Here is a 20,186-nt window from a genome sequence, read left to right on the forward strand (position 1 = left end):
AACATGCTAAATGAGATGTGTTTGTACATGTATACATGTGTTTAGAGCTTGACCTGGATTTACCAATTTGGATATAAAAGCACACCTGGTTCTATTAGTGGCTTCTTCCTCAAGAATTGTTCCTCTTCACCATTGCTAGATTTCTGACACAGGTTCTGTTACACTGTGGCACATGCTGGTTACACTGCATGCATTGGTGGTGCCACAAAGTTCCTCCGGCAACATTTAATTTCAAGGTCTGGCAATTACCTGGGCATGGAGGTTAACTAAATATTGATCGGCCTCTGCTGGGAGGTCAGCAGTGCATCCGTTTTTATTCAAAGAGCACAAGGCCGACTGTGTCAGTGTCACCAGCTGTATCCATGCATGATGGGCATGTGGTTACCAATGGTAAATCTAAAAAGTTTCCATAAAAGTAAAGTTCTGTAGAGTTCTGAAACAAGATCTACAGTGTAGATTAAAAAGAAAGAAAGGAACTGCTAATAGGTTACCGCATCGCATTTCCTTTCTCAGGACGGTAGAACTGCACTGAAATGGAATAGGAACAGGAATAAATCAAACATTTTTAGAAGTACATTATCTGCTAAAATAACATGGACGAAAAAATACAATTTCTTTAAAGCGCTGTGTCAACATCAGACGTCCGTGCCAGTGCATTTGAACTAAAGGTATTGCTTTATTTATTATTATATGTAACACACAGTCAAGATGGTCTTCTGGTCTTGACCTTTCTTTAATGCTGGGAGGTGAGAAGGTGCCATTAAACAAGTACCTTAGTCACACTTCTTATGTACATTTTCATTTTAGTCTGTAGCATCTACTGTGCTTCACAACATGCTGTACAGCCCTTCAAGTAGTAGCCATTATTATATTTTTCTAAATAGAGCAAAGATGTTTACTTGCTAAAGGGAGTTTACCCATCTAAAAAAATTCCCCAAAACCCATAAAACAAGACATACTGGAGTCCAGTGATGTGCTTGGATCTTCAAACCAGCATTACACCCTTAACGGACACAGGTTTAAATGACCTAGAGCTCCACAAGCTTATCCTCATCATAAAGAAAAATGAGAGTTAATTTGCTGTTTTAGGCAACGTCCATCTCCAAACCTATGGCCCCACTACAAACAGCCTCACCAACAAACACAAGGTGGGCAACTTCACCTCAGCCCTTACAATACTACATGTGAAATACATCAGCACATCATGATTGATTAAGGATCAATGAAACACAATAGAACAGCTCAAAATCTATACATCCTTACATTTATTGTGTTTGAGGTTATGCTAAACGGCGCTGAACTGAAATGAAGCCGTGCATTGGATAATGTACATTTTAAATGGTGCTGTTCATTATTACATCTAAAATATAATGTACTCAGCACTGTTAGAAAAGGCTGATAATTATGGCAACAGTGTGGACTGTGAAATGAAAACAGCAATTGTAGTGCTGGGCTTATTCCAAACACCTTAGTGTTAGGGCTTAAATCACAAATAATGCAGCAGCATTTCAATACTTTATAAGGTTTTACAAGACTCTTAAACAGCAAAAGGTATTTAGTAACTACTGCTGTGAAATAAACTGAACACAAACATACAGCACTGTTTCCTTTCCACCCAAGTAATGGTTTAAGACCGGTTGCTTTTATTGGCCCTGTTTTCAGTGCACTTGGTTTGAATTTACACATCTACCAAACAGCCTAGAAACACAATGTAGTGCAATAATTACAAACACATATTACATTTTACTGTTGCTTTCTAGAACTGTCAGCACTTTCAGGCTAAACCAGCAAATATCACTCAGGAGAAGGTAAAGAAGAGCCATTAGTCATTAGACATGAGTCCGCATACAGATGGGAGGTGGAGCAGCTGGTCAAGTGTTGCAGTCAGAACCAGCTGGAGCTCAACACGCTCAAGACTGTGGAGATGACTTCAGGAACAACTGCCTGCCCCCCACTCCCCCTCACCATCCACAACAACACAGTGTCTACTGTGGACTCATTCAGCTTCCTAGGGTCCACAATCTCACAGGACCTGAAGCTCAGCAGCTCAGGAAGTTCAACCTGCCCCGGGAGCTGTTGACCATCTTCTACATGACCATCATCCATCCATCCTTCTGCACCTCCATCACTCTGTGGTTTAGTTCAGCCACCAAGCAGGACAGCCACAGACACATTGCAGCACTCCGGTCCTTGGAGCATCTGTACCAGGGCAGACTCAAAAACGGGCTGTCAGCATCACTGCTGACCCCACACACCCCACACACAAACTGGTCAAACTCCCCCCCTCTGGCAGGCGTCACAGAGCCATAGCCACCAGAACCACCAAACACAGAGCCAGATTCTCCCCCCAGGCTGGGTCTGAGCTGAACTCTACTGGATACACACAATAATGACTCAACAACAATATATGTGCAATAACCACTTTCAAACCATGTTTGAATGTCACATAGGGAGCCAGAGTTTTTATTGCTTATTATTTGTCTTTAAAACTATATTTAAAATTGTATATAATTGTATTTTTTCTGTGAGGGAACAAAGACGGAGTCAGACTACATACAATTCCTTGGTTGTCCTGTGCAAACTTGGCCATTAAAGCTGATTCTGATTACGGAGCAGCAGCAGCTAGCTTGCAGTTTTTCTCACTCTATCCCAACTACAAACAGGGATGGGGGTGGGGTGGGAACAGTGGGCTGGGGGCATAAGGCAGAGCATTAACCCAGTAATTTCCTGGAGATGGAGATGGTAATCATATGCACATTAGTTGGTACTTAGGGGTCAAATCTTAAGATATACTTAATAAAGTTTTTTTTTTTTTACTAAACATGAGTAAAATTAATTAGGAGATTTGATACTGAGTGCGTAGAACATAGGACATGTTTTTAAAACTGAGACCTTTAAATATTCACAGTTTAATATGTTTGTTTGTTCACAATATCCCGTGAAAACAAACTACTAGCAGCAAATGCAGAGCGTAATAAAGACTAACCAGTGTGTTACACGGAAGCTGAGATGAGCCAGGACCTGATAAAGGAGGTGTGTCTTAAAACTGAACCCGTGCTTGTACAAACTTTCCTTATGACTAGCAACAAACTGTGCAAAGCTTGTTTGGAGATATAGTAATACCTTACACCCAAGTACCAACACAACGACTGGACTTGAAAAATAAAGTGCTGTTAAATGAAAACGAAAACTGAAAAAGCTAAAGGCTGCTGAATGAAGAATGATGTAACATTTATCAGCCAAGTGTCTCTCACTGCAGTGGTAGTAAACAATCAGCCTGCCTCCTTTGTCCACAGCGTAAACCACACCCCCTCCTTTTGTCATGCTCGCCGTTAGCCCTCCTTCCCTCGCTGGGTTTTATCAAGCTCCGTGTGTCTTGTTAGTCGCTTCCGTTCTGTATATTGGCGTTTCAGCTGTTCTTGTCGTCCTTCTCTTAGCATGTCTGCATTTATCCCCCCATCACTTGTCTCTCGGTAGAGCCATGGCGCTGTAGTGCTAACTCTAACTAGCAGCTATTGCTAAGAGGCTATCCAGCGTAATCGTCAGACGGTCGCGCACACGCATGATTCCTACCTCGGCTGATAGTGACGCACCGCTTAGCTGGAAGAAATATATTCCGTAAAGAGGCTCGCGCCGCGGTTTTAGGTCGCAGCGTTGCTGTGTCTCTCGCGCTAGCTAATCCGTCGCTCGCTCGCGCACACACCCGCATACGCCGAGCTCCTCCCCCTCAACACTTTCCTCTGTGTCTCTCTTTCTCACACACAGACAGCCCACTCTTTACCCAATCACACACAAATTATCATTCAGTCAAAGGCTTCCCACAATCCCTTGCAGCACACAAAGACAAGGGGGTGTGACCAATCACATAGTGCCTCACTCTTAACCGTTTTTCTTCCTCCTTCACTGTGCAATGCTCAAGTCGCAGACGCTGGTGGGCGGGCTGCCCAGAGGGTTGCCATGACAATGCATCCCCAGTTGCGCTTTGTTGCTATTACGTGCACATTCCCACACATACATATACTGTACATACACACGTTTCCTGCAGTCACCTGCTTTGTCCTGTGTCCCGGTTCTGACCCACTAAGCGGTAGGACAACACACACACACACGCGCGCGCGCACACACACACACACACACACACACACACACACACACACACACACACACACACACACACACACCTGATAGAACCCTCTAGAACTATGAAGGCCTATACAAGTATACTATATACTATACTCTACCAACTATACAACATTGCAGTTGTATATTATAATAAGTGTATACAATGTGTTACAATATATCAGCTTTGTGATATAAGACATACTTTATTAAACACCTTGCTTGGAGATTATGCCTTCTGTAAAAACAAAACAAACAAAAAAAACCTATGTAATGTGCGTTGGATTGTGTTGATGATCATGAAGCAAGACCCATGTATTATAATACCTTCTTGTCTGCAACATAGATGAACTGAGGTGGAAAAATGATCACCCTCTTTTGCCAGAGTTTGCTTTGGTAATGGCCCTTAGCATCTTAACATGTGTCTCTAGTTACTTTGGACATCTAGAACATTTAGCTTCTTTGCAGAACTGCTCAAGTTCTGTAAAATGTGGTGGGTTTAAGCCTGGGCTCAAATGTGCCCTTAATGACATTGGACCTTTTCTCATTTAGCAACTATGTGGCCATTTTCTGCATGTTGGGAAATAAGAACACAATGTGAAATAAAAGATTTAGATGCATATGAAATAATGCAGTCAATGCACGAAATAACAACAGCTTGAAGCAGCAAGGCTGATAACCACAGCAGTAGGGACTCATCTTTTAAATCCACAATCCTGATTAACTCGTTATATGTGAAAATCAGGACTAACAAAATCAAAATTGCCGCAAAATCTGCAGCTACCTCGGATTCTCTGCATATGGATGATGTTGTATGGCCCATTCTCATCTGTGATTAGTGCTGATTGTGTCTATTTTACTGTAGACCCTTTATAAGCAGCAATTCTTCCTTTTTGGGAGTTGGTGACTGTAATACAGCTAAATTAAATATCAACCTCAGAGTTGCTCATCTTCAACAGAATAAAAAAATCTTTTGGAAAAAGTGTGATGAATAATCTGCTTGATGCATGCAGCATGGAGAGAAGACCCTGCCAGTGTTGTCTGACTACTGCTGCTACAGCTAATATACTATGTAGTTAGAGATCTGCCCATCACAGCAACATTATTGAGGAAACAAGGCCCTCTCAGTCTTGTTTCCATGTTTCCTGATTGGACCAATGGTGATGAAATGTTATCTCCATTTGTTGTCCTGTAGCTTTTGTTCCCTAGGAGACAGTTTCTATAGACCATAAACAACAGATCCCCCAGGTGGCAGTAACTCCTCAGTTACTGACATCGACACAGCAACCCAATACCTAACCTCTGTACTACATACCTGCTGAAAGGCTTTAGTGACGCCATAGATCAGAGAATACATGATTTGGACTCAAACATAGTTAACATGTATCACGTTCAAGGCTTAAATTACTGAGGTCAGATAATCAGTTGTCTGTAGCAGCATTGGCTGACAGTTTACTGGATAAAGTTGTAGTCTGAGTGAACCTGGGGTCTGATGAGGTACACACACACACACACACACACACACACACACACACACACACACACACACACACACACACACACACACACACACACACACACACACACAAATGAGCTACTATGCAACTGGCCAATGACAAGAAACAAACCACCTGTCCTAAGAACAGCCGCAACAAATGATTATGGAGCTGTTTACAGGTACAGTATGTCACAAAAATGAGTACACCCCTCACATCGCTGCAAATATTTAGTTAAATCTTTTTATAGGACAACACTGCACAAATGACTCTTTCATACAATGAAGTAGTAGTAGTAGTAGTCAGTGTAAAGTTTGTATAGCAGAGTGAATTTATTGTCCCCTCGAAACTAAAAATCCAGCCAACAAACGTGAGTACACCCTTAAGTGAAAATGTGAAATGTCAATATTTTGTGTGGCCACAATCATTTTCCAGCACGGCTTGAATTCTCTTGGCTGTGGAGTTGCCACTGGAATCCTCTTCCACTCCTCCATCCCACAACATCCCGGAGGTGATGGACATTTGACACCTTGTGCTTCTCCACCCTCCTTTTTAGGATGCCCCAGAGGTGTTCTATGGGGTTTAGGTCTGGAGACATGCTTGGCCAGTCCATCACCTTTACCCTCAGCCTCTTTAGCAGGCCAGTGGTCATCTTGGAAGTGTGTTTGGGTCATTATCATGCTGGAACACTGTTCTGCGGCTCATTTTCTGGAGGGAGGGGATCATGCTCTGCTTCAGTATGGCACAGTACATGTTAGAATTCATGTTTCCCTCAATGAACTGTAGCTCCCCAATGCCAGCAGCATTCATGCAGCCCCGGATCATGGCACTCCCACCACCATGTTTGACAGTAGGCAAGACGCACTTTGTACTCCTCTTCTGGTATCCGCCACGCACACTTGACACCATCTAAACCAAATGGGTTTTTTTTGGTCTCATTAGGCCACATGACATGGTTCCAGTAATCCTGGTCCTTAGTTTGCATGTCTACAGCAAATTGTTTGCAAGCTTTCTTGTGCATCATCTTTAGAAGAGGCTTCCTTCTACAGTAGGACAACAACCAAGCACTGACAGCCTGACCTCCCATCCCTTCAGTCTCTGCAGCAATGCTGGCCGCACTCATCTGTCTGTTTTCCAAAGCCAATCTCTGGACTTGACGCTGACAACGTGCACTCAGCTTCTTTCTGAGTGCACTTCTGGCTGACCATGGCGAGGCCTGTTCTGAGAAGAACGTGTTCTCTTAGAGTGCTGGATGGTCTTGGTCAGTGTGTTGGCTATCTTCTTATAGCCTAGGGCATCTTTATGTAAAGCAACATGAGCCATGAGGTGCCATGTTGAATTTTCAGTGGCCAAGTTAAGAGCCTTTATACCAAATTTAACTCACCTGATATCTGGTGACACCCGAGACAGTGCAACACTAATGAGTCATGTCACACATGACAACGAGGACGGAAAATGACTTATTGTGCTCAGTTTGTACATTTTCACTTCTGGGGTGTACTCACTTTTGTTGCCAGGGGTTTAGCTATTATTGGCTGTATTTTTAGTTATTTTGCGGGATAATACATTTATACTGCTACACAAACTTTAGACTGACTACTTTTCATTGTGTAATTTATGAGCCATTTATGCAGTGTTATCCTATGAATAGATATAACTAAATATTTGCAGAGATGTGAGGAGTGTACTTACTTATGTGACATCCTGTATAATACTGTGCACACAGAGGTTGATGTAATCTGTGAAACAGACTGCTCTCTGTCCCTGGTAATGCTGCTTCTGTCTGTTACCAGCAAGATATTTCAATCAGCGAATTCAAGCAGTTACCACTTACAGTTACCATTAAGAACTCAACAGCCTCAGGTGTCACTTTGTTGACTACAGTGGTGATTACAGGTTGCTACAGTATACAAAGTTTATTACTGGTCTACAGTCAGAACATAGCACAGAAATTAAAGGAACAGCACTGAAATGGCTTAAATACTATTTGTTAAATAGATTCCAGTTTGTTCATGTTAATGACAAATTCTCCATATACACAAGGATTAGCTATGGAGTACCACAGGGTTCTGTGCTTGGTCCAATACTGTTCAGTCTATACATGTAATTATTTCATTACTAAGCAGATGACACTTACCAACATACAAACCCATGTGAAACAAATAAGTTAATCAAACTTCAAACCATTTTAAACGACACCAAATTCTACTTCCATCTAAAGAATATCACTAAAATCAGGAGCCTCCTCTGTCGAAGTGATGGTAAACCGTGACTTCATCATCAGGTCCCTCAAAGCTGAACCACTGTAACTCCCTACAGAACTCACAGTTTGTCCAGTGACTCTGTCACTGTCACAAGAAAATGCTGCAGCCAGAGTCTGACTGGACTCAAGAACAGAGATCCCATTTCTTCTACAATGCTAAAGAGCTGCTCTATTGGTGGTTCTAGAGGTTCTACATGTGGAATGGAGGCAGAGCCACCAAGCTCCTCTGTAGAACCAGGTTCATAATTCCATATCACACAAACAGAAAGCTGGACCTGGAGTTGTTAAGTGTAGAATGGAAAGCAGGGCATTTAGCTATGACGTTCCTCTCCTGCAGAACCAACCCAGTCACCCTCTTTACTTCTTTCTCCCCCAGTTGTGCTTCTCCTTCTTTTTACCCATCTGTGGGTTTTGTCACTTCAGAGCTGCGTATTTCCATTGTGTCATTGCAACCTCACTGTACTGAAGTCAAGAATGTCCACCACCATCTTGCCTGTCATATTTAAAGGTAACCACCATTGGAGTGGAGTACATCGAATCCACCATTACAGATAGTGTTCTCCTTCTCTTTATGTTACTCCCATGTGACTCATGGAAGTACCATGACACACACATGCAGAGCACTAAGGAACTGTGTTCTTGATAGTTTGGCCCTCAGAAGGTCCTTTTCTGCCCGTGTTTCATTGCCAGCAAAATGAAGAGTCATCTCTTGATACTGTGATCATGATTTGCTGCATAGCTATTATCCAGGGATCTCTAAGCAGGGACATAATCATTCATCTCACATTCATGAACAATCAGAGCATTTCAAAGCTTTATTCTTTTCAGTAGGATGTTCTGTGCTATTTAAACACTAGCTTGTGTCTAGAAATCAGTCAAATGATTGAGGCGTGTTGGTTATATTACGGTAGCCAACTCAGTATACACCCCATCAGAGTCTCTGTGCACCAACTTTGGGGTATGTCAATCCAATCTACCTGCTGGCACATAAACACGTGTTCCATCTTTGTCCTTTAGAAGTGCTGTTGTTAGACTAAGATTACTGAACTAGAAAGAATCCAAAAGGACACAACAAAACATATACAGTATTTATTACAATACATATAGGGGTGTACAATAAACAATAAAATACAGAGTCACCTTTTTCCCTTAAGGGAATATGTGACAACAAATTGAGCGCTTGAGATCTCACATTCTGGTTGATGCAAGACACATCCCTTTTATGAAAGACCTCAGAGAAAAAGACTGATTTTACACACTGGTTTTGCATCGGCTAGAGACGACTGGGAAGCTGGTTTGCTCCTACTGGGTCAGACCCAAAGCCTTCCATCTGAGCTTGATCAATCAATGATTACTTAACAGAAAATTAATCAACCACACATTTCTATATCTGGTATATTATACAGAGTTGCTACATATGGATAACAATCTTTCACAATTGTTTGGCAATCATTTCTCAGACTCTCTGAATCTAGGAGCAAAGTGTGGAATACAACATGTGGGAAAGCCTCATTAGAAGCCACTAGAAGGCTATGACAATGGGAATGTACCACGTATTAAAGGATGACCAGTTTAATTATAGTTGTTGAGTACTACAAAGGCCCCACGTTGGTTCTTAGACCTCAAAGGCCTGCAGGGAGTTGTGGGAGCTTGGCTTCTGCTTCCCTGCCTTTTTGTGTGAACTGGCTCTCGATGCCTTGATTTATCCCAAATCTAACTGTAGTCTTTCTCCACCTCTTTTGGTGCCCACAGCTCTGACTGACTCAGACTCAGGCCCATAATCTGGTGCTGGAGACTTCCAGGTGATTTGTGCCTGTATGGAGCTAGCGGCTCATGCCTTGGTAACCGACGCCTCCAAACATCCTGCAGGTGATGGTGCATAACCTAAACATCCAACATCATATGACGGTGTAACCAGATATGAATGTTATTTTTATTTCAAGTCAGAGCCCCTCAGTAAACTTATTAGAAATAAATAATTTCCATGTACCACTACACATTATCCATTCAACTGCTACAATTCATCCTAAATCCTAATCCTCAAACACAAGCATTGACTGCAAGCCTATTATTACACCTATAGGTAAATCTTACACAGTATACGTTGTATTCTTCAACATTAGTTCAACGTTGTTCTAACAAACATGCAGTAGGATCAAATAAAGGAACTGATAACTTACCTTCAACAAGTGGAGTGATGTGAGGGGCACCTTGTGTGTTTGTACACTCCATGCGTGTCCAATAACCTCACACACTGGTGAAGCTCTGTGAGTTACTAGAGAGTGAAGTATTAGCAAGGCCACCATTGGAATTACATGTTGTCAAATCAGAGCCGTGGGTTTGATCGCTGTATATTTTAATAGTATTTGACAGTGCTTATGTAAACTATTTATTACTAACAAGTCATCAGGCACCTGCTTTGGGTGTTATTGAGCTTAACTACTCTGAACAAATCCCTGAATGAAATGCACGTCTCATGGTTTGAGACCTTGGGTCTTGACCTTGGGCGACTTTAAAATTCATGAAGTGTTGACTAATTATTAGCAATATGGCCACAAAATTTTATCATGATTGATGTTTATGATGATAAGATGGCCTTGTGCACCAAAGCCATTGTCAAAGCTGACAATTATATCACGTTTAAACATATCTTTATTAGGTCAGAGCTTTATTGTAAGTAACAACATTGTCTTGTAGCTTTCCGTACAAGTTGTTTTTGTTCTTAGTTGGAAAGTTGTGTTCCCCTATGAACCTAAATGCGTCGAACAAATGTAGACACCCCCATTTCTAGCAATAGCAAAATCAGTAATCAATAACAAAAATCCAGTGCCCCCACCAGTAGGAGGAAACTTTTAGTATCTGACCTGTACAGTCGGGATCAGACACTAGGCGAGACAGTTTTCTGTTTATTGTACCTTTTACCTGTCTAGGGAGAGAGAAACAAAAACCACTCCAGGTTCATTCAAATCAACACATCACAAAAGCAAACCAGGCCCCTTCTGCTAAGAGGCTACGCTCCACAGGCCTTTCAGGTGGCTGCAGTCGAGCCTTTACTGTAGATCGCTAACTCGGACTATCCTGTCCACTTAACTACGCCTCAGCTGTACTTCTGTTTTCATCTTCATCCCATCTTTCTACAGGTATGATCAAACTTGGAGCAGCACCTCCATTGTTGCTATTATTAGTAACATTTTTAAAAATCTGAATTTATTTTGAGATTGATTCATTAAAACCTAAAGTGGGATCTATCAGGTTTATATCTATATTTTTAAACTATCTATTTTTAATTCTTTAAGATGGTGAGGCTGTAGGTGCAGCCACTAACACTACAGCATCTGTCCATTCCAGCCACGGCAGTTTGCACCAACGCAGCTCTTACAGTTTGAAGTAATTCTGCATCAATGAATGCTGTTATTGGCACAAAGTTCTAATAGTTTTTACCACTGTGTTACTATACCTCAAATAAGAGTATTTATGTAAAAATGCACTTTAAAAATGCAAAAGCCACATAGAGTTCAACCATCTTAAAGCTTAATTAATTGATGTAAAACCCAGCAATTATTTAATTAATTAATTAATACATTCATACATACATAAAATGTTTGATCAATAAAATATCAAAATATAAATCAATTTAAAAAACAGGCTTTGAGATGTGTTCCGTTGTGAGGATGCAGCTGCCAACAGGCTTGATTTAAAAGAATCCACCCGCATTTACTCTAAGCCACAAGTTCCTCACTCGCTCACCTTCTACCACTTACTATTCATTATACGTCACCAGTCCATCACAGGACCACGTGTATACACAGACAAGCAGCCACTGTCACACCAACAAAAACAATGAGCTCTTCCATGGCAGCATCATCCATCGCTATGTTGCAAGTGAGATGACTGTGCAACCACCTGATGCTCGCCAATCACAGTAGAGCTCATCTAGTGCGACTGTCCCAAAGTCAGCAAACAAACATCTCACACCATAGCACTTAATGATACTATACCATATCACACGGTGGTGAACATTAGGTTCTGTTTTGCTTTCATCCATGAATCCAGTTTGTTTCCTGTGCATCACTGTGGTGCTTCCATTTTACACAGGCTCAGCTTTGCATAACGTGCAGGTTCTGGTCATCTTTCTTGCGTTCAAATGCTTCCATGGAAACATGGGACACAGACGTTTATCTGGATTCTTTACCAGTTTGCATTATCATGCCATCACGCTCCACCATAACATGAGAAGACCAACTAATCACTAACAGCAACTGTACACATCAGAATTCATTGTGGATCACTTTCACAAAACACTTTCCACTTCCCTGGCCTGCTCACAGACCTTCTCCAACTAAAGGAAGGACCAGGCCAGAAGAGAGGAGAACACAGTATTTCAGTCCTGTTTGTAGGGGAGTATGAATTAAAATGATTTAACAGACTTCTGTTAAAAACTGTGTTTTTCCCTCCTTCCTTTCGGCTTCATCCCGTCAGGGACACAGTGAATAATTTGCATGATTGATTTGGCAAGTTTTTAAACCGGATGCCCTTCCTGACGCAACCCCTCTATGAGGGGACTGAACCCGTGACCTGGGCAACAGCACTAACCACTGCGCCACGGCATTGTGTGTCTTTTTACTTTTAAACCTACATTATACAGATATTCAAGCAATGGTTATAACTTCAGTCAGTTTATGCTGCGCTGGAATGGGTTCAGTGTATTTGCTTCACCATGTGCTCTGCCACATCTGGGACAATGTCTTATGACAATAGTTTCTGATGTAGTATCCTTTTTTTGTGGTTTTGTATTGGTGGATGTGCGTTACCTGCGATCATAAACTGTCTCAGCCACAGAACACCTAAACTTTACCCAAGGTCTTAACACTGGCTCTTAACGTCTAAAATACTTTATAAATAACTTGTTATCTTTACCAGGATTTTATCTAACAGAAAATATCCAGAACATTTCAGGACTTTAGAATTTTATCACAAGGAACAAGTCCTGGACTTTCTGAAAGCAGTTTAGTATTATAGCTTTTTTAATTTAATAGAAGGATAAAATTTTATTTTATGCCCTGACCTGATTTACAGCCAGTGCAGGAGCTTTAATGACCACAGCAATGTCTGATTTCACTTGCAATGGAATAAAGATTTTCTTAAATATATCTAAACCAAAGAAGACGATTAGTAAGTGCACATAAGGAGCTAAACATGTTACATTTCATTTTAAATCAAATCAGTCTAATTATTTTCCACCATCATTCAGTGTAATTAATGTGTTGTATATTTAGCATTGTACCTTAGTAGCTTGTGTGTAAACAGCTGCGTCAAACAACTTGCCACTTTAAAATATTTTAAAGTATAAACAGTAAGATTAATTCACAACATTAGCAAGGCATCACAGTTGGAAACGTTGAAATGCTGTGTTTGTCACACATCAGCAGCCCTCAGTATAAAACCCTTATTTGAAATAACGTTAAGTCGTCCGCATTATAATCGGGTTAGAAAAGATGGAGTCAGTGACTGACATCAGGGATGATGACCAGCATCAGCATCTCAGCGCACAGGCAACGTAGCCGAGTAACATCCCTGACTATGAATGGGAAACGTGTGGGCCTAAGCACCAGCAAAGGGCGGAGAGTCCTTACCCAGATACTTGATGGTAAAACCCCGAGGCGGATTCAGGGACCTCCGCATCCAGCCCTCTCGCAGCACCTCCAGGTGGTCCTCCTTCCCCTGTATCAGCAGCACATGCTCGTCTATCCAGCCCAGAAAGAAGGTCTCGGACACAGCATCCGTGATCCGCTGGTTCCACACATGTTGCTGGCTATTCTCTGCCTTGAAATCGGCGAAGATCTCATAGCCGGTGTGGTGCCGCGGCAGCTCGTCGCTTTCCGACACACCGGCAGGTCCCGACTCTCCAGATGCGACCCTGGACAGAACTATAGCCAGCGAGTGGGGAGCGATCTGCAAGAAAGATTCCATTGACGCGTCGGGGCTTTAGCTGTCTGTAAAAAGCAGCGTTGTCATTGTATTCGCCGATCTGCCACAGGATTAGTCGTAACCGTACATGTTAACGTTAGCTATCAGGATGCGAAGCACAGGCTACACATGCTAGTCCGCTAGTCCATCATAGGTGCCAAGCTTTACGCGAAATCCATCCCTAATCCAAGTTCGACGCGATTCGCCGTGTTGTTACCGGTCCAAATATCTGAGGGAAAATCCGAGGAGCGTTGTCCGCCACAGACAGGAGCTGACATCCGTGATAATTTGCGTTAACCTCGTCGTTACGTTGGGTATTTGATAATATAACCTAGCTAGCTAGCTTGATGCTACCGTCTTAGTTAATTGATTAACCTAAGCAACAGATGCGGTAAATCATCCGTGTCCGCCGCCTCGTCTCGTGGGCAAATCCTATTTATTTACCATCCGTTCACCGGCGTTGACAGGACATGTTGTCTGCAGCCGCAGGAGCCGTCGCTGGATACGCTCCGCTACGGCACAAGACAACACAGCTGGTTGCAGGACGAGCTCATTCAGGTACAGCGATGGCTGCGTCATCGAGCGGCATCCTCACCGACAGCACTAACATCCCCAAAACCTTTCAAAATAAGACAAGCGGCTGCACGTCGACGTCAAACCACCTGGCCGCGACCTTGTTGAGAAAAACGTTTAACTTGAACACAGTTACTTGTGCTGGCTGCGTGGCTTGGCCTGCAGGTTTTTGTCGTTTTCACACAGTGTGACGAAATGTTAGGCCTAAAGTAACTCCACGCGTTGTTTCTATAAAATAGCACGAAGAACCAGGACAGCTGGTTTGTGCCGTCAAGCTAGCGTATCTGTGTACAACTTCCGGATTTGATCATTCAGCTTACAACATTGCAGGTTCTGAGCAGGTGATGTAAAACGTTATACATCAAGTAGATTCACTGTGGTTTAAAAAGCCTCCACGGGTGATAAAGATTAATGTTAAAAGTAGAGTTACATAAACAAACTCATTCTCAGTCTTATTAAAAAAATACAGAACATTAATCAAAATAAACAAGCATTTTTTTACCGATATTTTTAGAATACAAGTGCTAAAACATGTAATGCTATGATAAATTATATTAATCACTGGATTCATATCCTCAGCATCTGTAAAGCCATGTTTTCTCACAGAAACCTCATTTTGTTGTTTGTTATTTTATCATCTCTGATAGGACACAGGTTTGCAACTGTGCATATATGTCCCTTTGTCAGTCAGCATGTTAAATTTTTTAATCTTTTTTCAAGTCAGAAAAGTGAAGGACCTTCTATGGTGAACCTTTTTTTTGTTGGAGAGATCTTGTCATTCTCTAAGGGTATTTGATAATAAAATATGGGATAAAAAATGTACACAACTAAATCTTTTTAAGACCACAGGCCATGTACTAAATAGAAATTGAGGCCTGAAGGCAGCTCTAGAAGTCGTATAGCTTCCGTTCTGCTTCGTCATGACAGGTAAAACAAATCCCCAACTTACACCGGCTTTGGGCGGTTGCTCAAAAAATTCACTTTCCCAAAGCATCATTAGCTAAATTGTCAGAAAGCAAATTTCCAAGTGATTTCTGTCTCTCAGTTGCTGATCCAGCACTAGGGCTGTGCCTTCCTAAGATGGGTACTAAGTTTGTCTACTTATCTCAAGGCCACTGTGCTGACAGTCAGAAAAGCAAACAATCGTTGGTTGTTATTATTATTATTATTATTCAATTTATAAAGTCAAGTATTCAATTTCAATTCAATTCAGTTTTATTTATTTACCGCCAAATCACAACAAGGTTATCTCAAGGCACTTTATAAGGTCCTCACACAACTAAACCCAACAAATCCCACAAACAGCAAGCCTTTAATTTGACAGCAACAGTGGAGAGGAAAAACACCACTCTAACAAGGAAGAAAACTCCAGCAGAACCAGGCTGGATGTGGGCGGCCGTCTGCCTCAACCGGTTGGGGTGAGAGGATAGAGAGAGAGAAAAGCACAGCAACATCAAAAAGCAACAACAGAGCACTGGCAGGATGGTAGGACCAGGGACTGGATGCAGGCAGGATGGTTGGATCCGCAGCTGCCCATCACAGACACATAGCTGAGAGTCCGATGATACCTGTAGGTGAGGACAGAGTGGGGGAAGGAAAGAGAGAGAGAGCGGGGGAGAAGCACAACTACATGGTTAGTTGAACATAGAACAATGATGGGAGGTTATTGGACAGAGGAGGTAGAAGGAAACAGAGGAGCTCAGTGTATAAATTAAGTCCCCCAGCAGTCTATGTCTATTGCAGCTTAACTAAGACATGGTTCCTGTGACTAACAATTATTGCCTGTGACCTGAAACATCTCTAACTATAGGCTTTATCAAAAAGCAAGGTTTTACGCCTGATCTTAAAGGTGGAGAGTGTGTCAGCTTCTCGAACCTGAAGACGGAGCTGGTTCCAGAGGAGAGGAGCTTGGTAGCTAAAAGCTCTGCATCCAGATCTATATTTAAAGACTCTAGGAACAACACCATCATGTTCTTTGATTTCCAGTGCATTCAACACCATCCAGCCTGCGCTGCTGGGAGAGAAACTGAAGGACATGCAGGTTGAGCCCCCCTCTGATCTCATGGATCGTGGACTCCCTCACCAACCGACCCCAGTACGTCCGCCTGCAGAACTGTGTGTCTGACACCGTGCTGTACAGCACAGGTGCTCCACAGACAGTCCTGTCTCCCTTCCTCTTCACCCTGTGCACCTCAGACGTCAGGTACAACTCAGAGTCCTGTCTCCAGACATTCTCTGATGATGTCACAGACTATCAGGGAGGGGTGGACAGCTTTGTGGACTGGTATGGACAGAACCACCTCCAACTGAACATCAGTAAAACTAAAGAGCTGGTGATAGACTTTAGGGAATCTGGGAGTGCTGTCAACCCCTATCATTATTACTATTACTATACTTTATTACTATACTACTATTACTATTAAGAAGGCTGAGGTCGTTTGGAGTGAAGGGGACACTCCTGAGGACTCTCTTTGACTCTGTGGTGTCATCAGCCGTCCTGTACAGCATCACAGAGAGGGAGATGAAGAAGCTGCATAAGGTCATTAAGAAGTCCAGCTCTGTCCTGGGCTGCACTCTGGAGTCAGTGAGAGAGGTGGGAAACAGAAAGGTTCTGGCAAAATTCAAATCCATGCTGGACCACGAGTCCCACACACTGCAGGACACACTGTCTGCCCTGGAGAGCAGATTCAGTGACAGACTGATCCACCCTCGCTGTGGGAAGGAGAGATTCCGCAGGTCTTTTATTCCTGCTTCTGTCAGACTTTATAACGAACAATTATAACATGGTGCACATTTCTACCACACTGTCACACACACGCTACATCTCCAGGGCAATTGCATCAGTCACTTTAATATCTTACTCTTTTTGGTACAGTCACCTTACCTCATTATTTATATGTACATGATGTTGATAACCTGTGGAGTTCTAAGTTCTAATTTCTTATCATTATTGTGTTATTATTATTATTGTGCTATGTCTTCTGTATATATGTCTATATGTCTTTGTGCTGTTGCAACATGGTAAGTTCCCCATTGCGGGACAACATATTAAAAATGAAGAGGTGGAGGTGGTGACCGAGTACAAATACCTGGGAGTGTACTTGGACAATAAACTGGACTGGAAAAAGAACTCCTCAGCTGTGAACAAGAAGGCTCAGAGCAGGATGTACTTCCTGAGGAGGCTCAGGTCCTTTAGCGTCTGCAGCTCCATGCTGAGGATGTTCTATGAGTTTGTGGTGGCCAGTGTTTTAGGCTGTGGTCTGTGGGGCAGCAGCATGAATGTAGCAGACAGTAACAGACTGGACATACTGATCACGAGGGCTGGTTCTGTTCTGGGGGTGGAGCTGGACCCCCTACATGCTGTAGCTGAGAGGAGGATGCTGGTCCAACTCCTCTCCATCCTAGACAACACCTCCACCCCTACACAGTGTGTGGCTGGACAGAGGAGCACCTTCAGCCACAGGCTGATCAGTATTAGGTGCTCCACAGAACGCCACTGGAGATCCTTCCTACCGGTGCAATCAGTTTGTACAACCCGCCCCCCTCAAGGGTCAACTTGAAGACCCTCTGTATTAAATCAGTGGTCATTCTGCCTTATAGATGCATTATAAATGCAGGTGTATATAATAAAGATAAGATATGACATAATGCAATGTATCTCCATGTATTAGTGAAAATTAGTATATACATATAGTATGCATATATATGTATATATTTGTAGATATATGCATATAACTGGTCTGTTTAGATATCGTATATACTGGTGTAGTGCTGTTGTTCTTTCCTGTAGCGTTCTCTTTTGCTCACTAGGACTCATTTTTGTAGTTTGTTGCTCGTTTCCTCTGCTCTCTCTCTCTCTCCCAGTCAAGCTTCCACCGGTTTATATTCACACAAACTGTCCTGCCACTTGCTCTGCTCCAGTGGCTTCATGTTCATGTCTTTCTCTCCTAGTTGTATCCGATTTTGGACTAATTATCAGATGCATCACACAGATATGACCTGAGACACCAGTCCACTGCCTGACTGTTGGACTTCTATGGTTATGTTTCAGCCTGTCCCACATCTAAACATCTCTTGGACCGATTCCTGCAAAAGAAAATTTGTTTGTAGGCCAACTGTAAGTAAGAATATTCAATGCTCCGGCTCAGTCAATGACTCTGCATTGTTTCCCCAAAAGACACGACACAGACCAATAAACCTACAGAAATACAAACTTCGTTCAAGGTGTGAATACATAACTTACAAATGTGGAGCCTTGGATATTGAAGTTGAGTTAAGTGGGTGGCTGCAGCCTGAGAAAGGTTGACTACAGGCCACAAATGTATCATTCATCATCATCATGTTTGCTTTCTGTAAAGAATAGGCTCATTACATGGAGAAAACAATGGGGGGGAGGTCTCCGACCAACATCTCATCACACTGATGAAGCTACTGTACCTGGACAGGCAGCCAAACGTTTCAACCCACAGTAGAAGAAAGACATCCTGTTCACACAACCTCAATCTTCAACCGCTATCTACTATCAAGTATAGCCAGGTAATTTCACTCATTCCAGGGTCAATACTGTGGAGGCCACGGTAAACAGAGTGGGGGCCGTGTTGTTCCCAGGCCTGGCTCCAGCTACATCACCCCCAGACAGCCAAGAAGGGGTCCCACGCGAACAGCCAAGTTCAGTGGATAATGCAGACCTGGAAAGGATCAAAGCAGCTGAAAGAAGAGCAAATTAATTGTATAAACATGTACAGACTAATTAACTTGACAGCCCACATAAACCCGATTCACACAGAATAGCCTTTGACGGGCCAGTGGAAGCTTTCATCAACCAAACCCACTATTAATTTAGAAATTGCTTCCATGATTTGTTCTAACTGCAGTTGCAGAGCTGTATCATATGTAAATCCAATCAAAGCTCTTATAGATTCAGTCTCCATAGACTGACCAGACAGGGCACCCTCATCCTCACACTTCCGTTAGCTTCAGCAACTAAGATCCTACTACTTTCTGCTGAAGATGTATTCGTGGTTCATAAAGCCTACAACTACCAACTTATTGAGGCATCCTTGGCCATAAAGGACTCAACCAAGGTGCTTCTTGCTAACCACCACAAAATTATTTGAAAATTACCTCCACATTTTAGACCCATTAATTCAAAATAACAAAAAAAAAAAAAAAAAACAGGCAGAGATGTGGCTTTGCTTCATCCTGTGGGGACAATGGTGCTGGTGGCGCATCCTGTTCCCCATCACTACTCATCGGTTGCCCTCCCCTTTTTCGGTTCGATGACAGGGACACAGGGTCTCAGGGTGTTAGCTGCATGTTTTTCACTTTGTATGCATGCCCTCAGCTTTCAAGTGTGTCTATACAAAATATATTTAACTATGCAGCAAAACACAACATTCAAAACTGGAACCATCAGGTAAACCCTGGCTCATACTGTTGGGTAGATGTAAGCATCCTGTTCATATGTAGCTTCATTTATTACAGCAACAATGAACGAACAGAAGGAATCATGACCTATTGGGACAGTCAGTCAATAATAGTAAAAAGGTCTGGTAGGGAATAAAAATTCACCAATGACGCCAACATTATTCCACATGCATTAAAAACAAATCTTGTAAAGGCTTTAATTGTAGCTGCACAGCTATGGAAGAGGAGGAAGCCACAGAGCTGATGGCAGAACCTGCAGAAAGGCATCTACCAAACCTCCACATTCTGGATGTGGGGTGACATCACTGCCCCTGATGACAATTTGGATGTAAAGCGTTTTC

The 20,186-nt window shown here is 42.5% G+C and overlaps 1 protein-coding gene and 1 long non-coding RNA gene across 4 annotated transcripts in view; both read right to left on the reverse strand.

Annotated features, from left to right (window-relative positions):
* Positions 1–14,626, reverse strand: part of LOC114864590 (storkhead-box protein 2-like) — a 33,833-nt gene extending 19,207 nt beyond the window's left edge. The window contains exons 1-2 of one of the 3 annotated variants that reach the window (XM_029165477.3): positions 14,290–14,626; positions 13,512–13,830 (exon numbers count right to left, since the gene is read on the reverse strand). In XM_029165477.3, the coding sequence (XP_029021310.1) occupies positions 13,512–13,830; positions 14,290–14,424 (454 nt within the window). In that variant the 5' untranslated portion in view covers positions 14,425–14,626. Of the gene's footprint in view, positions 1–3,573; positions 3,856–3,877; positions 4,038–13,511; positions 13,831–14,289 lie in introns of those variants that run through there. The other 2 variants (XM_029165479.3, XM_029165478.3) reach the window with 2 other exon arrangements.
* Positions 8,953–13,501, reverse strand: LOC129604733 (uncharacterized). Its single transcript, XR_008695912.1, has 2 exons — positions 10,059–13,501; positions 8,953–9,762 (listed from the first exon to the last, which is right to left on the reverse strand). It is a non-coding gene; the product is annotated as an uncharacterized LOC129604733 (long non-coding RNA).
* Positions 14,627–20,186: the final 5,560 nt, after the last annotated feature.

Source organism: Betta splendens, chromosome 10 (genome assembly GCF_900634795.4).
Source record: "Betta splendens chromosome 10, fBetSpl5.4, whole genome shotgun sequence".
Lineage (NCBI taxonomy): Eukaryota > Metazoa > Chordata > Actinopteri > Anabantiformes > Osphronemidae > Betta > Betta splendens.